Below are 22,876 nucleotides of genomic sequence, written 5' to 3'. Positions count from 1 at the left end.
GTATTATACTCCCTTCGCTTTTAAAGAAACAAAATTTGAATAAAAAATTAATAGCGACTTTTATGCATCACGAATACCTCCCCCACCGCGACGTAAGGGAGGGGTGAACAAGGCGAGTAAGTTTCTACAAGTGAAGCGGACTTTTTTTTTTTTTGTGTCATTGGAGATGGGTAGACATGAGCCGATATGAAGTGGAGTAATGATCCCTAAAAGACCCTACTGGTGGCGAGGGAAGGATCTCCTCTGAGATGTTGCTTTTATTTATTTCATATATTTTTTTTTTTTTTTTTTTTTTTTCTATGTTGGAATGTACGTACAGTCGCCATCAATCCGGGAAGTGAACAATTGCGCAGAGGGAAAAATATTCAAAGGGAAGGTCAGGTGCTTTGGTTAAAGTTGCACACGCTGACAGGCGCTCGACGTCAGACTCGCGTTTTTCATGTGGTGTTCCTTTACAAATTGAAGTACCATAGAGCTTGTTTGTTTTTAATTTTTTTTTTGTCTAACTGATTTGTTAAAACCAGGAGCTGCGCACACTTTGAAAAAAGAACCTGCGACGAACCGTTACAAAGCTGAGGTTCTCGTTTCGACTTTTTTTTTTTTTTTTTTTTTTTTTTTTTAACTACAACGCAACTGCACTACACGTGTAAGACCTCGTTGCGAACAGCCAAGTGCAAAGGACACTGGTGTGATTGCTTTCCATGTACCCCAAAGGAGGATCAATGGCAAAGATAGCGCATTTGTCCCTGCTTTGTTGCTTGGTGTTGAAGAGTATCTTGGTCCTTGCTAGGGATCCGGCGAATGCACTAGAAAAAATAACAGAGTTTAGACAACAGCATAGGAGAACCCTGGACGGGAGGCTATGCGCTACCGCCTTCTTGCACGATGACCAGACATACACAGACTGTACGAGCGCAACTTCTCCGGATGGCACAAGTGGTTCGCGCAGAGTGAAATAATCAATTCAGTGGGTCGTGTTCAACATAGACTCCCTCTTCACTGTGCATGGGAAGAGCAGTTACCTTTTAGGAGCTACTTCTTACCCTATGAACGTATTCTCTTTTTTTACACTCAACATATACACTGTGTACATCATACAACCAAAACCCGCAGGAAGAGAGTGGTGTTACGTGGAAGTGCAACTGTTGGGAAAAGGGTCTCGTGATTGGGATTACTGCGCGAACGCAGTGAATTACGACAAGGTGAGGCTTCATGCGAAGAAGGTGTTCGAAGACAAGTCGATAGAAGCAGATAGATTGAAAGAACGATTGCACGTGTTGAACAGTCGAGTGCACAGTATGTTGCAAAAATACGACTCCGTATGTGGAGAGAAACACCAATTGATATCCTCTAAAATAGGAAAAATTAAGCAATGGGTTCAGACCGGTGTAGAATCACTAAGGAAAATTGAAGAAAACGCTACGGATTTAGATGCAACCAAAAATATAATCGATAAAGTACAAGTTGAAATAAAGAGGGAAAATAATGGATTCATAGATGTAGAAAAGAACTGTGAAAATTTTGATGGTTATGAGAAGGAGCCGCATAGTGATGGGCTCAAGGTGTCCTACTTTAATAACCCCTTCTTAGAAGGAATTCCTGTGGAAAGTAAAATGGAAAAGAAAATAAACTTCTCCTACAGTAATAGAGGGCCTTCTGACATGATCTCTCCGTATAGATACTCCATTCGGTATGAGGGTTACCTAATGATACCACACAGTGGCATGTATATTTTTACAGTTGAGACGAATTGTTACGCTAGACTACTATTGAACGGAAAAGTGGTCCTTACACATGGTTTCTTGGAATCAGGTAGGAACAAGAGCGGAGCAGGAATGGAAGAGATACAGACATTCAGTCGAGGAGATCATTCCTCATTGGACCCCCATGGGGGAGTCTCTACGTTGGTAGAAATGAATGACGAACCGAGCAACGTAGTGAAAGTGTCCAATCCGATAGAGCTCGTCGGAGGAGAAAAAAGTAGATTCATCTTGGAAGTATCCCACTCATCTCACTTGAAGTATGAGAATGGTAATTTTATGTATGGACCTGGAGTGTCCACAAAGGAATCGTCTTCCCTTGTAGAAGGAACCCCAAATGTGGAGAGACCAGCATCGGCCTCTTTCACACTACTCTGGCAGTCCAGTAGAATAGATAAACAACCCATTCAGAGTAGCTACCTCTTCCAAGATAATGTGGTCCCTCCCGTGAGGTTCTCCGCATTGGATGCAAACCTATTCGACGTTGGAATAGTGGACAAACAGGAGGAAGTATTCATGGATGACGACAACTGGGTCATCAGCAGTGTACCGAACAAGTACCTGGGATTACATCTACTCAAAACAAATTCTAGATTCCAATTTTCACACTTCTCCGTATCTATGAACACGGGTTGTAACTTGTACATCTCTGCACCTGTTGGAGAAGTATTTCCCTTGAGTCCATCCAAAGATGGAACGACATGGAAAGCATTTGACACGGACGATAAAATAGAATTGGTTCACAGTGTAACAAAGGAGAAGAAGATTTACAAACTGAAATTCATTCCTTTGAGGAATCAAGCGATCCTAAGAATAGATGTTCTAGTAGGAGTTCCCTTTTGGATTATATCAGAAAACAGGAAAATACTACCAACGATATGTACTGGAGATGAGGAAGTGTTGTCCAACCCACAGAATGAGGCCTTCAAGGAGTGTACATCATCGAGCAGTCTATCTCCCCAATTTGATTGTCTAGCTGGATTGAGCACATATCATAGGGATAAAAAGAACCACACGTGGAAAACTTCCAAAGGATCTATAGGGCAGTTTATTAAGATATACTTTAAAAAGCCTGTACAGATTAATAAGTTTAAGTTTAAACCGATGGATGATATTTTGTCTTGGCCATCCGAATTGGCTCTCCACTTCGATGATGATGAAGAGGTGGTCTTACCGATTCTACACACACACAGCATGGAGGAAAATACGACTCGATTAGAACATCCAGTAATTACCACATCTGTCCGGATAGAAGTGAGAGATATGTTTGAAAGAGGAAATGAAAATACAGGGGGTTCTTTCGAAGTTATCGGAAGTACATGCAATATCCTGGAAGACGACTACATGATTCACCATGCAGTGCTTGATATTTCTCAGTGTGATAGTACGTTGAATAGTTTTCCAGATGTTATTCCATTAATGAAGGGTAATAAACTATTAGCTATTTGTCATGATAATTGTTTGGAAAATTCCGATAAGGAAGTTATCTATGGGTCTGAATTGTATTCTACGGATTCCGCTATATGTAAGGCGGCGATACACGCAGGGGTATGCAAGAAGGGAGAGAAAAATAGTTGCCGCTTCTTAATTGTAGTGACTGGTGGACAAACAAATTTCGTGGGAACGTTACAAAATAATGTTATTTCTCTAAGTCGGAGCTCTAACTCCAACTTTTCATTTTCGTTGTCCAGTGTGTTCACCACTCAGGGGGGCTCACAGGGTTCCTACAGAGTAACCACCCCAAGTAGCTATTCCGTCGTGTTTAAGTCAAATGAGCATTTTAATCCACCGAATAAATTCCTAATTGACTCAGGGAGAGAGTTCACTAACTACGGAAATATTAGTTACGGATGGAAGAAGGCAATTTCTTCTTCTGTTAGTTCTACTTCTCCACCGTTAGCAGAGTCTGTTTTCCTGAAGGGCAATTCGCCATTCAATGGGCTTTACTCCGGTGGGATCCAATTTCCCCATGCTTCAGCTAGCCAAAATTGTATTTCGGAAGTGGATTGCCAAGCCAACTTTTGGAAGTTCCAGATGCACGAAAATGGCACCTACTCTGTGCAGGTGCTAGTGGGAAATAAAACATCCCCTGATAAGCAGAAGGCCTTTCTAGAAGTGAATGGCATTCCCATCATAAAAGGTGTGGATCTTGCACCGGACGAGGTTTTTGTCGCGACGGAGAGTTTCCAGGTGACGAACAGATCTCTCGTCTTCACGTCCACTTGCCTCGGTGGCGAGACCATCTGTTCGCGGGCGCAGGTGAGCGTATTGGCCGTCCAAATTGTGAAGGCATAAACGTGAATTACCTTCGCCTGCTTCAGACGCGTTTTTTCCCCCGATGGCATCGCGCCGATTTGCCTGAAACCGTGCAGGTGAAAATGGTGTTGGCGTGGCACGACTTTTTCTCCTTGCAAGGCTACATGCCTCTTCGCAAGGAAGGGGAGCCTTCACAAACTCTTTAAACTCACACCAAGCATTGTAAGCATAACAAACACGTTGGATGAGAAAAGGAAAAAATAATAAAAAAGTAAAGAAGCTAGGAGTTCGGAACTCCTTGCGTATTATCATCATTGGGCTCGGTTTGGGTCCCCTTTCGGATAGAACCATTTTGGTGGTTCTCCAGGAAATGGACTTTCCTATTTTTCTTTCTCCAGTTTTTTCTTCCTGCTTTTTTCTTCCTATTCGTCCTGTCCTCCTCCTCCCTCCTCCTCCTCTTCTACCGGCACCATGCAGTGGAGCTTAAACCGGGAGAGAACACTTGTCAGACCGCCGATGGCCACTCCACAGGTGCTCAGGTCGAAGAGGGGCAAAGCCTTTAGAGTAAACCCAGGAGGCAAATGAAAAATGCACCTGGAGGTTAGTGTGACTTGATATAACCGTATGTATTCCTTCGGTCTCGTTATATGAGCAGGTAAGTATGGAAGGTAGACGGAGTTGAATTGAGTTTTCCACCACTCACCCAGGAATTCTCCAATTTCGATGGGATCCTCGGTTTCTTTCTCCTCCGTATTAAAATGGCTAGTCCCGAAATGCATATCCCTAATTTGGTTTACGTATTTTTGTAATTTTTTTTTTAATACTTCCCTCGGCTTTTCCCACGATTTGTATTTTCCACTTAGGAGGTGGTACGTTTGGCTTTCTATATTTTGTAGCAACAGTAGGTGTGGATACTCATACCTGTGACAAAGGATAATGGCGAGTGCTGAGTTTCTGATTCCATCTTGGTTGTATGCGTTTATTCGTTTCTTGATTTTGTCTGTATCCATGATAAATTTGCTCTTCAGTTTTTCTACGATATTAAACTCGTAGTTGGCTTGGGGATACACCAACCACTCGCCCTTAACTTCTCGGTTCGCCGCGTTGGCGGGGTTGTCATGGTTATCATTATTGTCATTGTTGGTTGGATTGGCGGGACTCCCCTGTCCCGCGTGGCTGGCCGTTGGCGTGAGCATCCTCTCTCCTACGGAATGGAAGATCGACTGATATTTCCCTGATAGGAACAGATGTAACAATCTTCCAAGGGTTCTGCTACCTTTTACATTATATAACGCTACACAGGCACAGTTGCTTTCAAACTTGGTTAGGAGAGAGTTCCTACCTCATGCAAGTGTACACCCCTTACGTCGTCCCTCCCCCCTTTGCCTTTTTTGACAAGAAATTTCCTACCTTTTTTTTTTTTTTTTTTTTTTTTTATGTTTACCACCCCATCGATGTATCGATGCACTCCTCCCCCCCCCTCAGTGGTGCACCTCGGAACAGATGAATGTTGTACGTAACGTGCATGCCTACGGTTTCGGGATTACTCTTTCCATAGGAAGGATGCGCATTCGTGGAGGGGGGGGCTGTCATCCCTTGCCCCCGGTGCCTTCAACGTGTTATCCGTAAAGGGTTACTGCCGGGGAGTAGCTTCTCCTCAGTGTAGCAATCACTCCGCCGTTAAAATGTAAGTTTATGTTTTTTTCGTTTAGGTTACGATTTTGCGAAAACAAAAAAAAAAAAAAAAAAAACTAGCTATTCCGCATCGACCATGGGATCGACGAATGTTATGATTAGCGCAATAACCATGGTGGCAACTCCCCTCAGGTCGGCTTCTCCTTCCCGACTTGCTTGGTTGGCGCGCGTATGTAACGGTCGTAGAAGTACTTACCAAAGAGTAACAAGTACGACAAGTACATGAGGACGGCATAAGCAACATTAGTTCTGGATACGTAGTGTCCATAATCGAAGGAGAATTTTTGTTGAATTTTTCGAACAGAACGGAGATCCCAGTAGGTATTGAATTTGTATGTATGCGTTATGTAGAGACAGTAGAGTGTGAGGAGGATCCCGAGGACCATCTGGAAAATCTGCAACAAGGTAACAAGTATGTTCCAACATAAGGGCTTCTTAAACACCGTGCTCATTGCATAGTAGCTGTACATAACGGTATGTACAAATGCATTGATGATGATGAAAATAAATCCTGCTGGGACTTCATCATGGTAGGTATGCCACGTGTAGAGCAAGACGGTTGAGTGATGGAACCAGTGTAAGAGAGTTACTTTTTTTTTTCGCAAAATTAGGAATAGTGTGTCTGCTAGCTCTACGAACTTTGACAGAATAAAGACACAGACCCACAAACCTGGGGTGCCAAAGGCGTAGGTATATATAGGTGGGATGATGAGCAAGCCCGTGAAGGTATATTTGAAAATAATATAGAGGAGAACTGGGGTTAGCTTCACCACGACGATAAGGTTGAAAAGGGAGAGGATGATGTTCCAAAGGATGATCACTCTCCGCAGATCGAATTCCTTTCTGTTTTTCATTCTGGTAGGGCCATACTTGCACATGAGGAGGTACAGAAACACGATGAGGGGGCACGCCAGGTATTTGCCATGTACGAGCTTGATGAATCCGAATGGCTTGAAGTTTCGCTCCCTACGATGGGGACGATGAAAAGGGGAGGAAAGTGCAATAGTTCAAGTGGTAAACTGTTATGGATGAGGTATGTTCACCGTGTGGGGTATATCTTTGTATTGTTCATAATTTTTGCATTCGAACTGTTCCACATGGACCTACCACTGGAAGCTGATCCAGGCACAGAAGGGGAAAATATCCTCGATCCTGAAGACGGGCTTCGTGGGGTAGTTCCTTACATTCCCCAGGATGCGAAAGTATCCAGAGTCGTTCGTTTTTATCACCATGTTTGTTATCATCACGTGTAGGGTACTTCACTTGCTTTTTACTGTAAATGGACCTGTTGGATTCTTTGTTGACTGTCGTGGCGGCCACTTTCTTGGCTTCCTTCCAGTCCTTCTTGTAGAGAGGGTAGCTTTCCCCGTGAGATGGAGCTCTCCGAGGCGGGTTCCACTTCTACACCTCCCTCCGCTTGACCAGGGGAGGGGGGCAAATCCAGTGGAAAAAAAAAAAAAAAAAAAAAAAAAAAAAAGAAGAAGTTGATAGGAGTAGAAAACAAAGTGAGGCTGCAGAAATAATGGAGGGATGATAACGGGATGATGACGGGATGATGACGGGATGATGACGGGATGATGACGGGATGATGACGGGATGATGACGGGATGATGACGGGATGATGACGGGATGATGACGGGATGATGACGGGATGATGACGGGATGATGACGGGATGATGACGGGATGATGACGGGATGATGACGGGATGATGGCGGGATGATAACGGTATGATGACGCGCAATCTACCATAGGGACGGCGAAATAAAATTGTCCAAGGTATAGGTGCCCACGGAGGCAATTATGTTTATGTATGCCCGCTCCACTTTTTTTGCAATAAGATGGTTCAATATGAGGGGAAATATGACGGACAAAGGTAAGGAGGCTGCCACACGGAAAGGGTGCACAAGTATACATGTATCCACGTACGCAGGTATGCGTGTGTGCATTTTCTCGCCGTCCATCTTCTCCATGTGTGTGGTCTGCTGGTCCATATGAATTTGCACTCGGGAATGTTAAGCACCCCGTTTCTACATGGGTCATTTGAAGGTACTGATGGATGTATCCCCCTGGTGGGGAATACCCCCACTGTGCTACATTTATTCGGAAAAAATATAATTGTAGAAAAAAGAGGGGAACATGTTTCAACTGTCAAGGCGACGAGGTCGCTAGATTGCCCACCAAGGTGGAAGTGCCTCCACATGCGGTAAAAGGGATACCCACCATATTGCCATATATCGGAGTAGCGAGATACGGCTACATCGGTCATTACTTCGTGGCAGCACTACCTGAACTGGTATGCCTTCCTTTTATGGTGAACAAAAACTGAATAGTGGATCAGGAGTACCCATCCTCTTGCGCTTTCTTTTCATTTATCCCCCTTCGAAGTGGTGCACTTGTTGATGGCTTAGTAAACCTAGTTAGCCTGCCTCCCCCTATCAACAGGTGCTCACAAAATGGCTACTTTTTTTTTTTTTTTTTTTTTTTTTTTCATTTATGCGTATTTTTTTGCTACGGTCACGGTTGCTACGATTAGGTTATAGGCTGGCCTTTATAAAAGGTACAGAAAAAAAAAAAAAAAATAAAAAAAAAATAATAATTATAAGGACAAATTGCCATGTAGACATAAAAAAAAATTAAATGTAGCTGGGGGAAGGAACAACCTACATGGGACACACATGCAATCCGTATGAGTGAATGAGTCGACCCCCTTTACATGGATACTTGGCACCCCCCTTTGTGGAATGACCATGTGGGCTCTTCCCCCCTTGGTCTCTGCTTCCCCTTTTTTATCACCCACAACCTGTTTATATGTCCACGCATGTCACGGGAATAGGCGCGCTCGGGGCTGCGGTGCACACGGGGAGGGCGTCCTGCTTTATGTGCAATAGAACCTTCCCGAATGTCTCGTTCAGTCCATCAACTTCTTTGCAAATCTCCTCATAATGAGTCGAAAGAACCTCCTTTAACGTGTCCTCAGAATGGCTAGCAGAAAACTGAATTTTTCTATCATTTATTTGTAGTACATCCGAAAAATGCTCGTAGATAATATCGCATACCTTCTTTAGGCTGACTTGGAGGGATGACTTTATGTGGGGTACAACGCGTTCCGTTTCCTTGAACATTTCTTGTGCGCGGGTAATTTCTGCAGCGGATTTGTTTTCGTCCTGCGGGATGGAGCAGACGAGTGTGGAAATATTGTGCCCCTTGACGTAAGGAGACACCCGTGCAGAGGGGTGTGCAGTCGGCTCGCACCGAAAGGGAAAGAACCTCCTTCCCCAGTTCCTCCCTCCTCGGTCATTTACTCAAACTTACCTGTAGGAAATTCATTTTATTACGCAGCTCCTCCTCCTCCTTCTCGTAGTAGGTTAGTTCCTTGAAGAGCCTGCGGACAGCTCCGTGGTTGATTTTTAAAAGTCGTAAATGCGCGGCGGTGTTTTCCATGATGCCCTTTAGGGGATGTAGGCAGTTGGGATGAGCACTGTGTGTTTGTTCGAAATGCACGAATGTGTGAATTGGTAAGCCTATGCTTAGCTGTTATCCGTAACGTTTAAATGCTAATGCAGGGGGGGAGTTCCAAAAATGGGATTGGTCGTCTTTTGGGGGAAAGGCGGGTTTATATTATTCATGCGCGGAGAGAAAATGTATGTATGTATGTACGTTTGTATGTATTTTTTTTTTTTTTTTTTTTTTTTTTTTTTTTGCTCTGCTTTTGGGCTGTTTTTACTTGGCTTGGGATACCTTTTCTGTCACGCAAAAAAGATGACGCGCTGCACGGGCAAGGGAAAAGTCGCTGCAAGTGCCCGCGTTGGATGCACGACTGCATTGCATGCAGAGTGGGCAATTCCCCCTCAGGGTTAAGGTTAAAAAGGGGTGAGAAAAAAATTACGGTCACACGGTGGCTTGTACGGAGTGTTTTTTTTTTTTTTTTTTTTTTTTTAATATCTCAATATGTGTACTTATCTCCACGGATGATTTACAGGTGGCTATTGCACACAGTGTTTTTCCTTCTCTGTTACTACTTGATCGTTTGACATGGAAGACACTCACCTGTACAAGGTTCTTGTAAGTTGTTCCTACTTGTTTTTCCTCCCCATCATGGTGCCCCTTCTTTTTGGGGGGGTAAAACGACGTGGAGGCGGCCCACTTAATTTCCTTCTCTGTGGAATTTCCCTCCTCCCATGTCCGGCTACAACGCAGTTTACCATTTGATGTGTTTTATTAATACCAAGTTGTGGAGTTTTTTAAAAAAAAAAAAAAAAAAAAAAAAAAAAAAAAGTGAATAAGAAAAAGACATACATATTACACGTATGTATTTAATTTACATGAAAGCAATTTGTTCGCTTTTTTCAAACCCAGGGTGGTCACTGATGGTACATAAAAAGGTGATACTTGGGAGGGTAGACGTAAATGTATGCGTGTGTACAGTATATGGTACGCATGTGTGGAGGGTCTACTTCTCCTGCACACTTTCTTCCACTTCAGTATGTCACTTCACGCAGGCACTCGCTCCCATGTTCAAGTACTTCCGCATGTCTAGGGCACTCTCATTACCACAGTAATAATTTACAATTTCTTCGTTGACGATATAACCAAGCTTCTGATACATGTTGATGGCTGGCTCGTTGGTGATGCGGACAAAGAGATCCACAAAGTTAGCCACATGGATAGCTTTGGATATTTTTTCAAATTCATTCATTAGATCTATACCCCTGCCTGTTCTGCGACTGTCCTCTTCGATGGATAAGGCCGTGACGTGTCCATGATAGTTGGATCCTAGTCCTTCTTCTTTTCCTGCACCGGTGCACAATATATGTAAGCATGTATATTTGTGCGTTTGTATGTATGTCATTGTGGTGGTGGGAGGGTGAGATAAAAATGGAGTGACACTTGGAGGGGAATCCCCATACACGTTCGCTTAGTAGGAAGAGGCCTACAGCAACCGACTTGGTACCTAATCCACTCCTGCACTCACCTATGATGTAGCCACTTATATGGTCATCCATCTCCTTTGTGACTATATTCATGTGGGGCCATTTGTAAATATACCTCAGGTAGAATTTGTCGTTGAAAACCTCTGTGAAGGGGTCCAAGTTTATGTTGTTGATTTTGTAGAGATCTACATAACTGAGGTACTGGTAGCTAGCCATTTTTTTATCCTGGGGAGTTAGAAAGTTGGGCCGGAGCGGTGTGCTTTGCGTGAGGAACGCAGAGAAGCATATTAAAGTTACCAAGTGGCGGGATCACGTCAATTTTAAAGGGCGTCGTGATAGCTCCACCAGGAAATTACAGTAAAATACCAACCAAATAAAAATCTACAAAAAAAAAAAAAAAAGCAGCTCCCTTTTTTTTGACTAGCACAGTCATGCCATTTGGGGGCAATTTTTCGAAAAATCTGAGAAAATTGCAGCCTTCCCAAATTTTGCAAACATCGCGACTTTTGCCATGTTTGCCAATTTGTTGCAGAGCCCCCCTTTTGCATAGATTAACAGAGAAAAAAAAAAAAAAAAAAAAAAAAAAAAAGTGTTGCAGGGGAAGATGGCTAACTGGGAAGAACACGAATGATGGTATCGCGGAAGTGGGAAAAAAGTAAACTCCACTAAGGGCGGTGCTCCTTTATAGGTGGGGCGGTATTCCTTTTACCGGAGTAGGAGAAGTCGGAGCAGGGCCATAGATCCCCAATATTATGAAGGAGCGTATTCCACCCCGTCACGCAGAAAAAGCTCCCAAGTGGCGTGTAAGGGATATGTATATCATATATATATATATATATATATATATATATATATATATACACGTATGCCAATTCTCACTTTTGCTATTCCCATTTTAATATATACGTACATTCGGCTGATTGTGGAGGATTAATATGAAAAATCGTGTTTAAAGCGGCACGCCGGACTCAAGCACACAGATGGGCAATGAGCACAACGTCCACCTTCCCGTTTTCCCTCGTGTTCAGATGGCTACCTCGAAAGGAAAATTCCTCTCAGTCCAGGTAGTCCACATTTATCGCCTTGGTCGAATGGCTCTGCTGATCGTATGTCACGTAAAATTTAACCCTTTCCCCTGGCACTAAGTATTTGAATTCTGTTTTTATTTGCTCTTTTTTTGCAGAGGGGTTATCATTTCCGTAGTTGTATTCTTCTTGCCGAGGTGGCATGTCCACTCTCGAGCACCAACTTAACTTTTTTTTCTCTTCAGTCGTTAATGAGAAGGTCCTGGCTGTTGGAGGGGGGAACACGTGGTCGCAGTTGTGTGGTTGCAGTTGTGTGGTCGCAGTTGTGTGGTCGCAGTTGTGTGGTCGCAGTTGTGTGGTCGCAGTTGTGGGGTTGCAGTTGTGTGGTTGCAGTTGTGTGGTTGCAGTTGTGTGGTTGCAGTTGTGTGGTTGCAGTTGTGTGGTTGTAGTTGTGTTGTTGTAGTTGTGTGGTCGCAGTTGTGTGGTCGCAGTTGTGTGGTTGCAGTTGTGCGTATAAATTGTAGGAGGGGAGGTCGGTCTTGAGTGAAGACTTACCTTGGCATATATCAGTGTAGTGAACGAAAATGTCGGGTCCTCCATCATTCGGCTCTGCGCAAAAAAAAAAAAAAGGGGGGGCGGGGGGGGGGTAGAGAGATAAACCGAAGCGAGTAAAAGGTGAAAAGATTATTTTATCTGGGGATAGTTGGTTAACATTCCCATGTACACATAATGTGTTACGTAATCCACAAAGATGTATATGTAGGGGGGGTAGAGTCGTGGGCAAATAAATCCCCCTTGTGTGTTCAGCATAACTTTTCCATGGCTGTGTACTCACTTATGAAGCCATATCCCTTGCGGCGGTCAAATTTGATGACGGTGCCAGTAATTCTAGAAGCCCTTTGTTTGTCAAGGAGCCCTGAAAAGAGTCGCCGCTCCATAAGGTGGAAAAAGAGCCCCTTGGGGGGCTTCCTTTGAAGCATTATGTGTATATAGAAGCTTCGTGTTACTAGGTTTGGCACTTCTCCAACGTCGAGGGGAATTTTATCTCAGAGAGCAGTCACCATTGCTCCGTAAAATATGTTGATTGAAAAATATTTTTTCATCATTACAGGAGGGGGATACCCATTTAATGGTAAGTTTTAAGGAAAAAAAAAAAAAAAAAAAAAAAAAAAAAAGGAGAAAATTAACGCCGCGTGCGTTCAAATGCAGTTCTTTCCTTTACACGAGGAAGGAGGGGACGATAATACCTACACCCCTTTGGGGGGAAAAGGCATGCTCACGCGATCCACCTGTTCCGTAGCAGCGCGTTGAACAAGAACAAAAAAAATAATAATAATAATAATAATAATAATAAATAATAATAAATATAAAAAAAACAAAACAATAAAAGGCGCAAACATTGGTAGAGGGAAGGGCCTATGTGATTATCTTCCTTCGCCTCTTACACGTCGTCGGCGACGAGGCGCCTCTGCGGGATCATGTTTCTCTTGCGCTCCTTCTGCACAACCCTCTTTTCCTTCTTCACAGCCTTCTTGATGCTACCCTTGTTGGCCATCTGTTCATTCACCATCTTTTTAATCTTTCTCTGGCTATAGTAAAATGGCTGCTTATTTTTATGTAATATGTTTTTCTTCTCCTCTGTAACAAGTTTCTGTTTTAGTTTTCGCTCCTCTTCCTTTCTTTGCAATACCCGCTCAGTGTCCTTATAGGTATTCAGCTTGTTCTTAAGGTCCTGTCTCTCCTCCTGTGTTAGTTTCTTTCCCTTGAGCTTCTGTTCGATGATTCCCTTTTCCTCTTCTCTCTTTTCGTACAAGAATTTGTATGCCTTTTTGAAGAAGCTCGGGTTTAGCGTGCCTGCCAAGGGGGGGGGGGGGGGGGGGGAAGGAATGCACAGCAGTGGTGACGACGTAATTGTGTTCCGATGGACAGGTAAATACCCTTCTACTATGCACTCGTGAATAATCCCTCTGCTTTCCTTTTTTTTTTTTTTTTTTTTTTCCTTCACTTGTTCTTACCTGAGAGGTTGGAAAATCGGGGGTCGCGGACAATCGGCTTGGCCGTTTTTTTCTTCTCAAAAATGTTAAATGGCTTCCTGTTGCTGACGACCATGGGCCTTTGGCCCTTTTTTATTTTCTTTTCCTTTTTGTTGCTTTGCAAACTTGATTCCTCCATTGCTCCAAGGGGGACAGCTCATTCCATTCGTCCGTTCGACGTGGGGGGTAAAGAGAGCTCGTACCACACCTTCACTGGTGCGTCTGCAGAATGGGATTAGTCTTCTTTTTTTCGCTGTTTATTTCTGTGCTTGTTCTGTAGCAGTTGCTTCTGCAGCGGCGTAGTTTTTTTTCCCTCGTAGGAACGACCGCTACTTTTGCGTTTGCGCGTGGGTTCCCGCTTATGATTGCCACTGAGATGGTTTTACTGCTTCGCTGATTGGATGTTTTGTTCTTTTTTTTTTTTTTTTTTTTTTTTTTTATTTTTCGTGCCTTTTTGCCTGACCCATTCAGGCAAATTGGCGTTGGAAAAAAAAGAAAAAAAAAGCTAGCTGCATGGACGGACGGAAACGGAGTGGGGATATACTTACGCCATCTGCTGGCGGAGGCACATATATATATATATATGCCTAGTGGGGCGACGCGAAAAAAAAAAAAAAAAAAAAAAAAACAGAAAAAAAAAAGGGACCTACCCCGACCGGCGTGAATGAAAAGGATGGCATTCTCGCTGATTCCACAGATTGAAAAAAAAAAAAAAAAAAAAAAAAAAAAGAAAGAACATTCCCATTTGGATTGCATCCTTGGAGCTTTTTCGAAGGGTTGATTTTTTTCCTTCGTCCTGTGGACCTCGCAGTTTTTTATGCACGCCTGACGCGTCGCTTTTCCAACTTGGCTTTTCTCGTTTACGTGATTCTTGTGGCGTAGTGCAGCGGCAGAAAAAAGGGAGGTCTCCTTCATTTTTAACCGGATGCGCACATGTGAGAAGATTATATATTTCCCCCTTTTTTGTTGTAATATTTGGTACCTCGTTTTTGGAAAGAGGGGAGGCTAATATTAGTATGTCCCTGGGGTAGTGGTTTCATTTCCCGCCAGTTGACGGCTTTGTGCAAAGGTTGGAACAATTACGTGTGCATGTACACGTGCGTATATAGGTATAGCTGTACGAGGATATTGCGGAAGCTCTGTCCCATCGGTGTGAGGAACAAGCGTTGGGAAAAGGACGCCCCCAGGTAAGGTGAACGTAAAGTTACGAGATTGAAAATGCAGGCGAAGGGGCAGGAAGAGCAGAAGGGCGAGGAGCTGAACCACTTCCTGGACATTCTGGAGGAGGAGTTCGCCTTGTGTGAGGAGGGGGGGGAGAAGAGGGAAGAAGATGGTGCCCCGTTGGGGAGTATCGAAGCGGAGGAGTTAGGAAAACATCGGGCATACTACCTCCAGCTGAAGGAGGAAAAAAATGTGCAAGTGGAAGAATCAAAATACGTAACGTCGTTACGTATATGTAACAAGTACAACCTAGAACATAGTAAAGTGCTTGGAATGGCAAAAAAGTTGGAGACCATGTACTACGTTGTTAATCATGTTCAAAGCTTCAACACGTACCAATTGACGGAGGAAGGAAAGGAGTACCTTCACGATGGATCACCAGAATACGTAACGTTGAAATATGTAGTAGAACAGAAAGAATGCACCCTGGATGATTTGAAGAGGTTGTTTGGGAAGAAGGGAGATATTGGATTGAACATCAATTTAAAAAGGAAAAAGATTGAACTTCGAAAAAGCGATAAAAAGTTATGCGCTCATGTGGAAGGTGGTGCCAACAGTCTCGTGGATGACACGAGACAGTACCTTGACATGGTAGAAAAGCATGGACATAATGAAGGTACTCTTGTCTCCAACTTAAAGCAGATCTTACCCTCAGGGGAAAATCACGAAGAGATAAACAATTTGATAAAGGAACTGAAAAAGAGAAAACTCATGGACGTGAAGAAGGTGTCCTACATCTATATCGTTCGAACTAGCCATTTTACAAAAGAAATAAAGAAACAGATTACCGACCTAACATATCTATTGATAAAAAATGAAGAATACAAAAAATATGGCATAAAAAAATATAATTTCTTTTCCAGCGGAAAAAAAATGAATAAAGGGAACATTCATTTGTTAATTAGACAAATGAGAATATTCAAGGATATTTTTGTTTCTCTGGGATTTGAAGAAATGGATACGCACAATTATGTAGAATCTTCCTTCTGGTGCTTCGACGCCTTGTACATTCCGCAACAACACCCGAGTAGGGATTTGCAAGATACGTTTTTTATTGAAAAGCCTGAATTGTGCATGGATAATTTCACAGATAAATGTTACATCGATAATGTTAAGCGTGTTCATTCTGTGGGAGATTATGGAAGTTTCGGTTGGAATTATCAGTGGGAATTGAAGAGCACAAAAAAGAACGTCCTCAGAACACATACCACTGCCAATTCTTGTAGGGCCTTATTCCAGCTAGCGAAAGAGTATGAAAAAACGGGTTCTATAATTCCCAAAAAATATTTTAGCATAGATAGAGTGTTCAGAAATGAGAATCTAGACAGTACCCATTTGGCTGAATTCCATCAAGTCGAAGGACTCATCATCGACAAAAACTTGGGACTGTCTCACTTAATTGGAACGTTAACAGCCTTTTACAAACACATTGGTATTTGTAAGCTACGATTCAAACCGACCTTCAACCCGTATACGGAGCCTTCCATGGAGGTGTATGGTTACCATGAGGAAAATAAAAAGTGGATGGAGGTTGGGAATAGTGGCATTTTCCGTCCTGAGATGCTACGCGCTATGGGCTTCCCCCCAGAGGTGTCTGTCATTGCCTGGGGTCTGAGCCTGGAGAGGCCCACCATGATCAAGTACAACATTCGCAACATACGCGACCTCTTCGGCTATCGCAGCGTGCTCTGAGGGGGGTAACCGGTTGGATCAGCGGGCCGTTAACGTGTTGCAAAGTCAAGTCAATGTGTAACGCAACCAATGTGTGAAGTGTAACCGTTTTGGGCGGGACTCCAATTTTTTTTTTTTTTTTTTTTTTTTTTTTTTGGTGCTTCATTTGTTCGCTTCGGAAGGAAAAATGCCAATTTTCCGGAAGGTTGAAATGAGAAAAAATTAAAAAAAAAAAAAAAAAAAAAAAAAAAATTGGAGTCCCGCCCAAAACGGTTACACTTCACACCTGGTGGAAGGAAAGAGAGAAAAAAAAAAAAACGGGGGTCCCTCTTCCATTTTTGTTAATTTTTGAGTCACCTTTTTGAGATCCCCCACAGTTTTATATGATGTCAATTTGTTGTTATCGTATGTCAATTGTTTGTGAAAGCTGTTTTACTTTTTTTTCCTCCACTTTTCTTTTTTTTAATTTTTTTTTAATTTTTTTTTAATTTTTTCTCATTTCAACCTTTACCCCGAGCATGAGCTAAAGGGGGGCGCCTGCCCAAAAGGCAACTTCGAAAGCCAGTTGCCTTGAGGCAGTACCATAGCGGAACCATAGATCTGTATCACCCCGTCCCGTCTGGGTAGACCCTGAACAAACGGAATTCTCCAACATGATAAGGGGCATACTAATCTCACTAATCCTAATCACGGTGGTGAGGAGGGAAATTTTGTACACGAACTACTGCACCTACCTATGGGTGTTCCTAACGCTTCTGTACAGTGTGGTGGTTGTCCTTCTCATGGCACACTGGAAGAAAGAAAGTAAAGCCAAGTGCAAGATAAAAAAGGGGGGATTTTTTTCTCCAGGAATGGAAGATGAAACAAGTCCACATAGAGGTGGCAACCTACTTAGCAGCCACACCCTTACCATCGGGGCGTATCACCACAGGGAAAAGATGCCACCAGGGTTGCTGAAGAAAAAAGTGGATCCCATATTTTTGCGTCTGTACGAGAAGGGGGTTATTAGCACGTGGAAATTGTTCCTTCAGATATATGGCGACAACTTTTTCCCGTTGTTTTTTTTCCCCTTCCTCTCCACCCTTCTGGTTTTTAAATTTGATATTTTAAACTTTGGTTAGTGTGAAGCATTGGGAATCTTCTCATCTGTGCCCGGAGAACCTCCAGTGGAGTGTTGCCCCCTCGAGGGGGGTTCCACCCTAGTCGCGTCACATTACCCATGTCACCTTACCCACGTCACCTTACCCTCTGCGTCTTTTTTCTTTTCTTTTTCCCCTAGGCGCGGCGAAGCTGTCACTCGTCCTCGTGAACGAGTTTCTCCTCGGCAGTGTCTTCCTGCGATATGTGCGGGTGAATGCCTGCTCCTACCTCCTCTTCCACGCCCTCCTCTTTATGGCAACGCTCGGTAGGGCCATCTTACCGCTTAGTCACACACCGCTACCGGGACCATGTAGTGAGATACCTCAAACGATATGCATCTGCAACACTTCTCCATTTTCCAAAATTCACAGGAGCAATGCGAATTCAAGAGAGCTTCGCCACCTGTTTTCTCTGTTTTTCACTCAACTTTGTCTTTTATCACATGATAGCCATAGGGGCCTTTCGGCTGACGGATGGGTAAGCGTGGTGTAGTTGCTGATGGATGTTACAATAACATTTGCTTCTAGGCACACTTGCTTTTTTTTTTTTTTTTTTTTTTTTTATTATTTGTTTTATATTATATTATTTTATATTTTTTTTTTTCCCTTTCTCCCTTGTAGGGTGTTTTCCTTCCTGGAGGGGGCGACAGTGAGCGTAGCGGGGACCCTTCTCCTGGACGCTTACGCATATGGCCTTTTCCATGCGCACCTGGATGGGGGCGTTGTCCCTAGTGTGTTGTCCGTGTTCCTCAGTGGGGTGGTAATGCACCATGCAGATGGGAATTAAATCCAATTATTTCCTGTGCAACTGCCAATTATTTTTGCTTGTAACCTACACGACTCCTTACCTCCCCTTCTGCTCACCCAACAGGCCCTCAGTTTGACTGTCTACGCCGCGTGCTGCGTTTACCTACTGCAACAGGCAAAGAGCCAGAAGGGGAAACTCATCATCGCCTCGGTGATGTTCCTTCTTTATAACATTCTAAACCTCGGCGCCAGACGATACGACTTCGTGAGTGAATCGGGTAGGCAGACAGGAGGGATTTCCCCCCTCCACACACAAACAAAAACAGGGTTCGACTTAGCAAAGCAGGTATATTTGTTACGATTAAACTTTTTTTTTTTTTTTTTTTTTTTTTTTTTCTTCTCCCCCTTTTAAAGAGACAAGCGCGATGCAGAATTTAGTCGACCTCCTGTACCACCAACAGAATTACCTTTTATTTTTTGGATGGCTCATTATCACACTTCTGTACATATTTTACATTGCCAAGATGGTGAAGAGAAACGGGAACCTGTCTTATCTAAGGAAGCACTACCATTTCCTACTGTTTGTGAATGCACAATTGTCTTTCCTCTTAGGGAAGGTAATCTCTCGTGATGGTTATGATTGTGGAGGCTTTTCTGGGTCGGGGCCCTCTGCGTCTTTTTGTTTTCACCGCGAAGATAACCTTTGCGCTTGACGATACTAATTTTGTTGACCCCTCTGACAGTGATGAGGTGTTGACTCTGCTAACCCCCCTTCCCCCCTAATGCAGGTGGAGCTCCTCGTGGTGATCCTCTCTTTCGCTTTTCTCCTGCTACTCTTCCTGGAAGTTGCTCGAAAAATCGGCCAAGCGCTGTCGCCGGATCGCAACATGCTTCATAAGTTCATGACCAGGTCTGCCCGAGGTAGCCATGGGTCAAGCAAACGGTGTAGACGTGGTGTAAAAAGCAATGTAAAGGCGGCGCGTGTATTTTGCAGCTATAATCACTCCTGGCCATCCCTTTCCCTTTTGCAGTTTCATTGACGATAGAGATAGGAGGGGCCTGGTTGTTACGCACATTTACCTCTTGGCTGGGTATTGTTGGAAGGAGAGGTGCATCCCCATGGAATGCTCCATGTTTCAACATGAAGGGGACCTGTTCATATGTTTACCCATTTTTTGTTCACTTGTTTACTTTTTTTTTTTTTTTTTTTTTTTTCCCTCCTCCCCAGGGTGTACATACCAATCGTCGCGGACGTATTATTGAACAGCAGGAACTACCTGCGCAAGGGAACCCGAAGTGTCTTCATCTTCCGGGACGCCGATCTGATTCTCCACAGTTCGGGGCTTAATGCCATATGCATAGGCGACTCATTTGTTAGGCAACTCTTTTTCGTTGGGGCTCGTTTGGCGGCGTTACTCCTGTGTACATTAAGTGCTCGATGACTATTTCTCAGGATGCCGCGCAGTACTAGCATGCGTAGCATAACCCTAATGTTGTCCTTTCCTCCCGCAGGCCGCCATCGGGGGGCTTCTGTTCCCCATCCCGAAGATTAAAAACACGAATAACAAGTCGTACGCAGGTGGGGAAAAAATCAGATAATTTGTGAAGGAAAAAGCTGGAAGGGAAAGAAAACGCCTGAACAAGTCAGGCAGTTGGCAACACATTTGGCCAAGTTGAAAGAATGGTGCACACAAAGTCGTGACGATATAGAGACCAGCCGTTTTCCTCAAACAAACTGTATTTCCCCCGTACATGTTCACCCATATGCAGGATTTCTCTTTTTTTTTTGTTCTACATTTTTATCGCTTCTGCTTGAGAGCTATTTCGTTCAAGTAGGAAAGGAGAGAGAACTGCAGGGCGAGAGCGCAACGCACAGTGGGAGATCATTCCTCCAGGTGCACACCCCTGCGGGGAAGTACACACGTTGTGTGCGTTGGGAACACGTGCCCTGTGCAGAGGAACGTATATTCGTGATGGAGCGACTCTCTAATCCACTGCCCTTCACAGCTTCATCGATTCGTCGTTTCACCACTCCGCAGAAAACGCCGTTGGCCAGTTTGACCGCTATTTCTATGGTGTCCCTCTTCGGTGCCCTATTCGAGGTGAGGAATAGCCGAACTAGCGAAAAAAAAAAATAAATAATAATAATAATAAAATAAAATTACATTTTTGCCTGACCCTGCAAGGCAAAATACACGATTTCAAGCAAAATTTAGCATGACCTGTTCAGGCAATTTTTTTTTTTTTTTTTTTTTTTTTTTTTCTTAAAGGCATATCTCCACGACATAGATAATTTGATACTACCCATATTCACCTTTTGTGTTTACTTGTGCTTCGAGAAGTGAAACTTAACTTGTATGCTCTGTTGCATAGAAAAAAAAAAAAAAAATGAGAAGAGCTTACTTCATGTGTTCGTTCCAAATGATAGGAAAACTTGGGAATTAAACTTAAGCCATAAGTTGTTAATAGTTTTTTTTTTGTTTATTTTTCTCCATCCCTCTGCACTGTTACGTTCCTGTGTAAATACGATGTCCTACGTTAAGGTAAAGATGAAATGGAAGTTGTAAAAGGGGAAGTACACTTTACAGTTGGGTCGTCCCTTACAAGTGTTCATGGTCCCTTCCTGCACAACCTTCCTATGCATAACAGTTTAGGAGTTTATCGAATTTACGTACATGCATGTGGATCTCTTTGCACGTAACTAACGTGGTTATCCTTTCCCCATTTGACCACCACGTATACTCCCCTCCCCCATGGCAGGTGCCATCGGACATTACAATTCTGGAGCACAAGTATGCGAGAAAGAATGAAAAGAGAAGAATCAATATTTTTAAGAGGCTGTTTATCCATTTTTCCTTTTTCACCATTGGAAATAACTGCAATAAATTAAACAGCCATGATGTGATTAAGGTTCTTTCGAATGTGTATGAAAGTAAGGACGATTAAGATGAATCATCTGAAATGCCATTCGATACGTTCATTCGATATGTTGATTCGATATGTTGATTCGATGTGTTCATTCGATGTGTTCATTCGTGGCGAGTTGCCCTGCCTGGGTTCCCTCTTTCGGCACACTGCTCCTACCAGCTGGTCATTTTAATCGTTGCCATTTTCTCCATTCCTCCCACAGATGATCCAAGTGAAAGTAAAAATGTGAACTCAGTTAATATTATCAACATTTTAAATACAAGACAGAGGGATATCGAGAAGCAGGTTGGTTTACCAGAAGGGGAAAGAGGACTCTCTGCATAGGGGCATCCAACCACTGGGTCGCATTATTCTGTCCTTACACTCAACCCCGTTGTTATGTTACTATACATTGCAATGGTTATTTTTTTTCTATTCACTAATACTCAAATGTAGTTAATTTTTTTTTTTTTTTTTTTTTTTTTTTTTCCATTCCGAATTGACCACAGGTCCAGTGCAAGTTGTGCTCCTTTCTGGGTAAGTCTCCTCCGAGGGCAGAGATAAGTTAAGCATTTCCCCTCCTCGTACCTGTCCACACGGGACAACTTTACTTTTCTTCCTCACCACTTCCACACTCTTCCTTCGTCGTGCAGGCTTCCTGCTGTTGCCCTTGTACTGTCTAAACAAATTCAAGTACTACGATGCGAAGAGCAAAATGATCGTCGCACCTTTTTTTTCCATCGCGGGGATTTACCTAGGCTCCTTCCTCGGGAACGTGGCGACTGGCAGGTTGGAAAGAGAGACGCGTTGCGCGGGTTCCTCACGGGTGCAACTGCACCTGTTTTAACGCGTCGTTCTTTTTGTTCGTTTGTTTGCTGTTTTTTTTTTCTTTTTTTTTTTCTCCTTTTGGATATTTCCGTGTATGTACACGTCGTTCCACCTTTTCCATTTCGCAGATTTTCGGACTACAAACGGTCGAAGTTTCTTGGGACATTACCCGCACACGTTTTTTTGAAGGAGTGAAGGCGGTACTCATCCTTTATTTGGTTTGTTCCTTGGTGAGTGTAGCCAAGGATCCTTATGTATGTACAGCACATCATCAGGGGGAGAGGTACTCATTTGAAAAAATAAAAAGGGAGAAGTTTCCCCTGGCAGTAGAAGACAACCTTCTTTTGTAAATATTATTAGTAACATTTTTCATCCAACCAAAACTTTTGGATTTTTTTTTTTTCATGTTTTCTATTTTGATCTGACCCCACCTCAAGTATGTCTTGCAGTGGAGGCGACCTTGCACTCCTTTTGTTTTGTTCTCCCCGTCAATTCTGCATTGCAGGGATAGTGAATCAGAATTAGAGGAAGACATTAGAAGAGAGAAAAAAAAAAAAAAAAAATAACAATAAATAGATACATAAATAAGTCACTCGGTTTGGAAGATAACAAAGTGATAGCCTTCCTTAATACATACGCACATACATACATACATACATACA

The 22,876-nt window shown here is 43.2% G+C and overlaps 10 protein-coding genes across 10 annotated transcripts; 4 read left to right on the top strand and 6 right to left on the bottom strand.

The window, feature by feature from the left end:
* Positions 1 to 722: 722 nt before the first annotated feature.
* PKNH_0204700 (LCCL domain-containing protein, putative) lies at positions 723 to 4,055 on the top strand (the record flags this gene model as incomplete). The annotated part of the gene is made up of 2 exons (XM_002257682.1): positions 723 to 939; positions 1,114 to 4,055. The coding sequence occupies 2 exons, from the start codon at positions 723 to 725 to the stop codon at positions 4,053 to 4,055; spliced, it is 3,159 nt and encodes a 1,052-aa protein (XP_002257718.1).
* A 383-nt stretch (positions 4,056 to 4,438) lies between these two features.
* PKNH_0204600 (cleavage and polyadenylation specificity factor subunit 5, putative) lies at positions 4,439 to 5,212 on the bottom strand (the record flags this gene model as incomplete). The annotated part of the gene is made up of 1 exon (XM_002257681.1): positions 4,439 to 5,212. The coding sequence occupies one exon, from the start codon at positions 5,210 to 5,212 to the stop codon at positions 4,439 to 4,441; it is 774 nt and encodes a 257-aa protein (XP_002257717.1).
* A 627-nt stretch (positions 5,213 to 5,839) lies between these two features.
* Positions 5,840 to 6,955, bottom strand: PKNH_0204500 (integral membrane protein, GNS1/SUR4 family, putative; the record flags this gene model as incomplete). The annotated part of the gene is made up of 2 exons (XM_002257680.1): positions 5,840 to 6,677; positions 6,819 to 6,955. 2 exons carry the CDS (start codon positions 6,953 to 6,955, stop codon positions 5,840 to 5,842), a joined length of 975 nt encoding a protein of 324 aa, XP_002257716.1.
* Positions 6,956 to 8,516: 1,561 nt separating this feature from the next.
* Positions 8,517 to 9,153, bottom strand: PKNH_0204400 (tubulin-specific chaperone a, putative; the record flags this gene model as incomplete). Its single annotated transcript, XM_002257679.1, has 2 exons — positions 8,517 to 8,876; positions 9,025 to 9,153. The coding sequence occupies 2 exons, from the start codon at positions 9,151 to 9,153 to the stop codon at positions 8,517 to 8,519; spliced, it is 489 nt and encodes a 162-aa protein (XP_002257715.1).
* Positions 9,154 to 10,198: 1,045 nt separating this feature from the next.
* On the bottom strand, positions 10,199 to 10,859 carry PKNH_0204300 (N-acetyltransferase, GNAT family, putative; the record flags this gene model as incomplete). The annotated part of the gene is made up of 2 exons (XM_002257678.1): positions 10,199 to 10,503; positions 10,685 to 10,859. The coding sequence occupies 2 exons, from the start codon at positions 10,857 to 10,859 to the stop codon at positions 10,199 to 10,201; spliced, it is 480 nt and encodes a 159-aa protein (XP_002257714.1).
* Positions 10,860 to 11,698: 839 nt separating this feature from the next.
* PKNH_0204200 (cold-shock protein, putative) lies at positions 11,699 to 12,648 on the bottom strand (the record flags this gene model as incomplete). Its single annotated transcript, XM_002257677.1, has 3 exons — positions 11,699 to 11,934; positions 12,224 to 12,277; positions 12,504 to 12,648. 3 exons carry the CDS (start codon positions 12,646 to 12,648, stop codon positions 11,699 to 11,701), a joined length of 435 nt encoding a protein of 144 aa, XP_002257713.1.
* A 461-nt stretch (positions 12,649 to 13,109) lies between these two features.
* PKNH_0204100 (rRNA biogenesis protein RRP36, putative) lies at positions 13,110 to 13,840 on the bottom strand (the record flags this gene model as incomplete). Its single annotated transcript, XM_002257676.1, has 2 exons — positions 13,110 to 13,522; positions 13,684 to 13,840. 2 exons carry the CDS (start codon positions 13,838 to 13,840, stop codon positions 13,110 to 13,112), a joined length of 570 nt encoding a protein of 189 aa, XP_002257712.1.
* A 1,079-nt stretch (positions 13,841 to 14,919) lies between these two features.
* On the top strand, positions 14,920 to 16,614 carry PKNH_0204000 (phenylalanine--tRNA ligase alpha subunit, putative; the record flags this gene model as incomplete). The annotated part of the gene is made up of 1 exon (XM_002257675.1): positions 14,920 to 16,614. One exon carries the CDS (start codon positions 14,920 to 14,922, stop codon positions 16,612 to 16,614), a length of 1,695 nt encoding a protein of 564 aa, XP_002257711.1.
* A 632-nt stretch (positions 16,615 to 17,246) lies between these two features.
* Positions 17,247 to 20,824, top strand: PKNH_0203950 (phosphatidate cytidylyltransferase, putative; the record flags this gene model as incomplete). The annotated part of the gene is made up of 13 exons (XM_002257674.2): positions 17,247 to 17,709; positions 17,873 to 17,998; positions 18,105 to 18,210; positions 18,354 to 18,492; positions 18,604 to 18,757; positions 18,894 to 19,096; positions 19,268 to 19,389; positions 19,511 to 19,570; positions 19,708 to 19,852; positions 19,992 to 20,058; positions 20,250 to 20,311; positions 20,519 to 20,581; positions 20,750 to 20,824. The coding sequence occupies 13 exons, from the start codon at positions 17,247 to 17,249 to the stop codon at positions 20,822 to 20,824; spliced, it is 1,785 nt and encodes a 594-aa protein (XP_002257710.2).
* Positions 20,825 to 21,007: 183 nt separating this feature from the next.
* Positions 21,008 to 22,409, top strand: PKNH_0203850 (conserved protein, unknown function; the record flags this gene model as incomplete). The annotated part of the gene is made up of 6 exons (XM_039113782.1): positions 21,008 to 21,022; positions 21,240 to 21,411; positions 21,610 to 21,692; positions 21,896 to 21,923; positions 22,040 to 22,175; positions 22,343 to 22,409. 6 exons carry the CDS (start codon positions 21,008 to 21,010, stop codon positions 22,407 to 22,409), a joined length of 501 nt encoding a protein of 166 aa, XP_038969400.1.
* Between the last annotated feature and the right edge of the window lie 467 nt (positions 22,410 to 22,876).

Source organism: Plasmodium knowlesi, assembly GCF_000006355.2.
Source record: "Plasmodium knowlesi strain H genome assembly, chromosome: 2".
Lineage (NCBI taxonomy): Eukaryota > Apicomplexa > Aconoidasida > Haemosporida > Plasmodiidae > Plasmodium > Plasmodium knowlesi.
The sequence above is the reverse complement of the archived record's forward strand: the minus strand, read 5'-3'. Positions and strand labels throughout refer to the sequence as shown.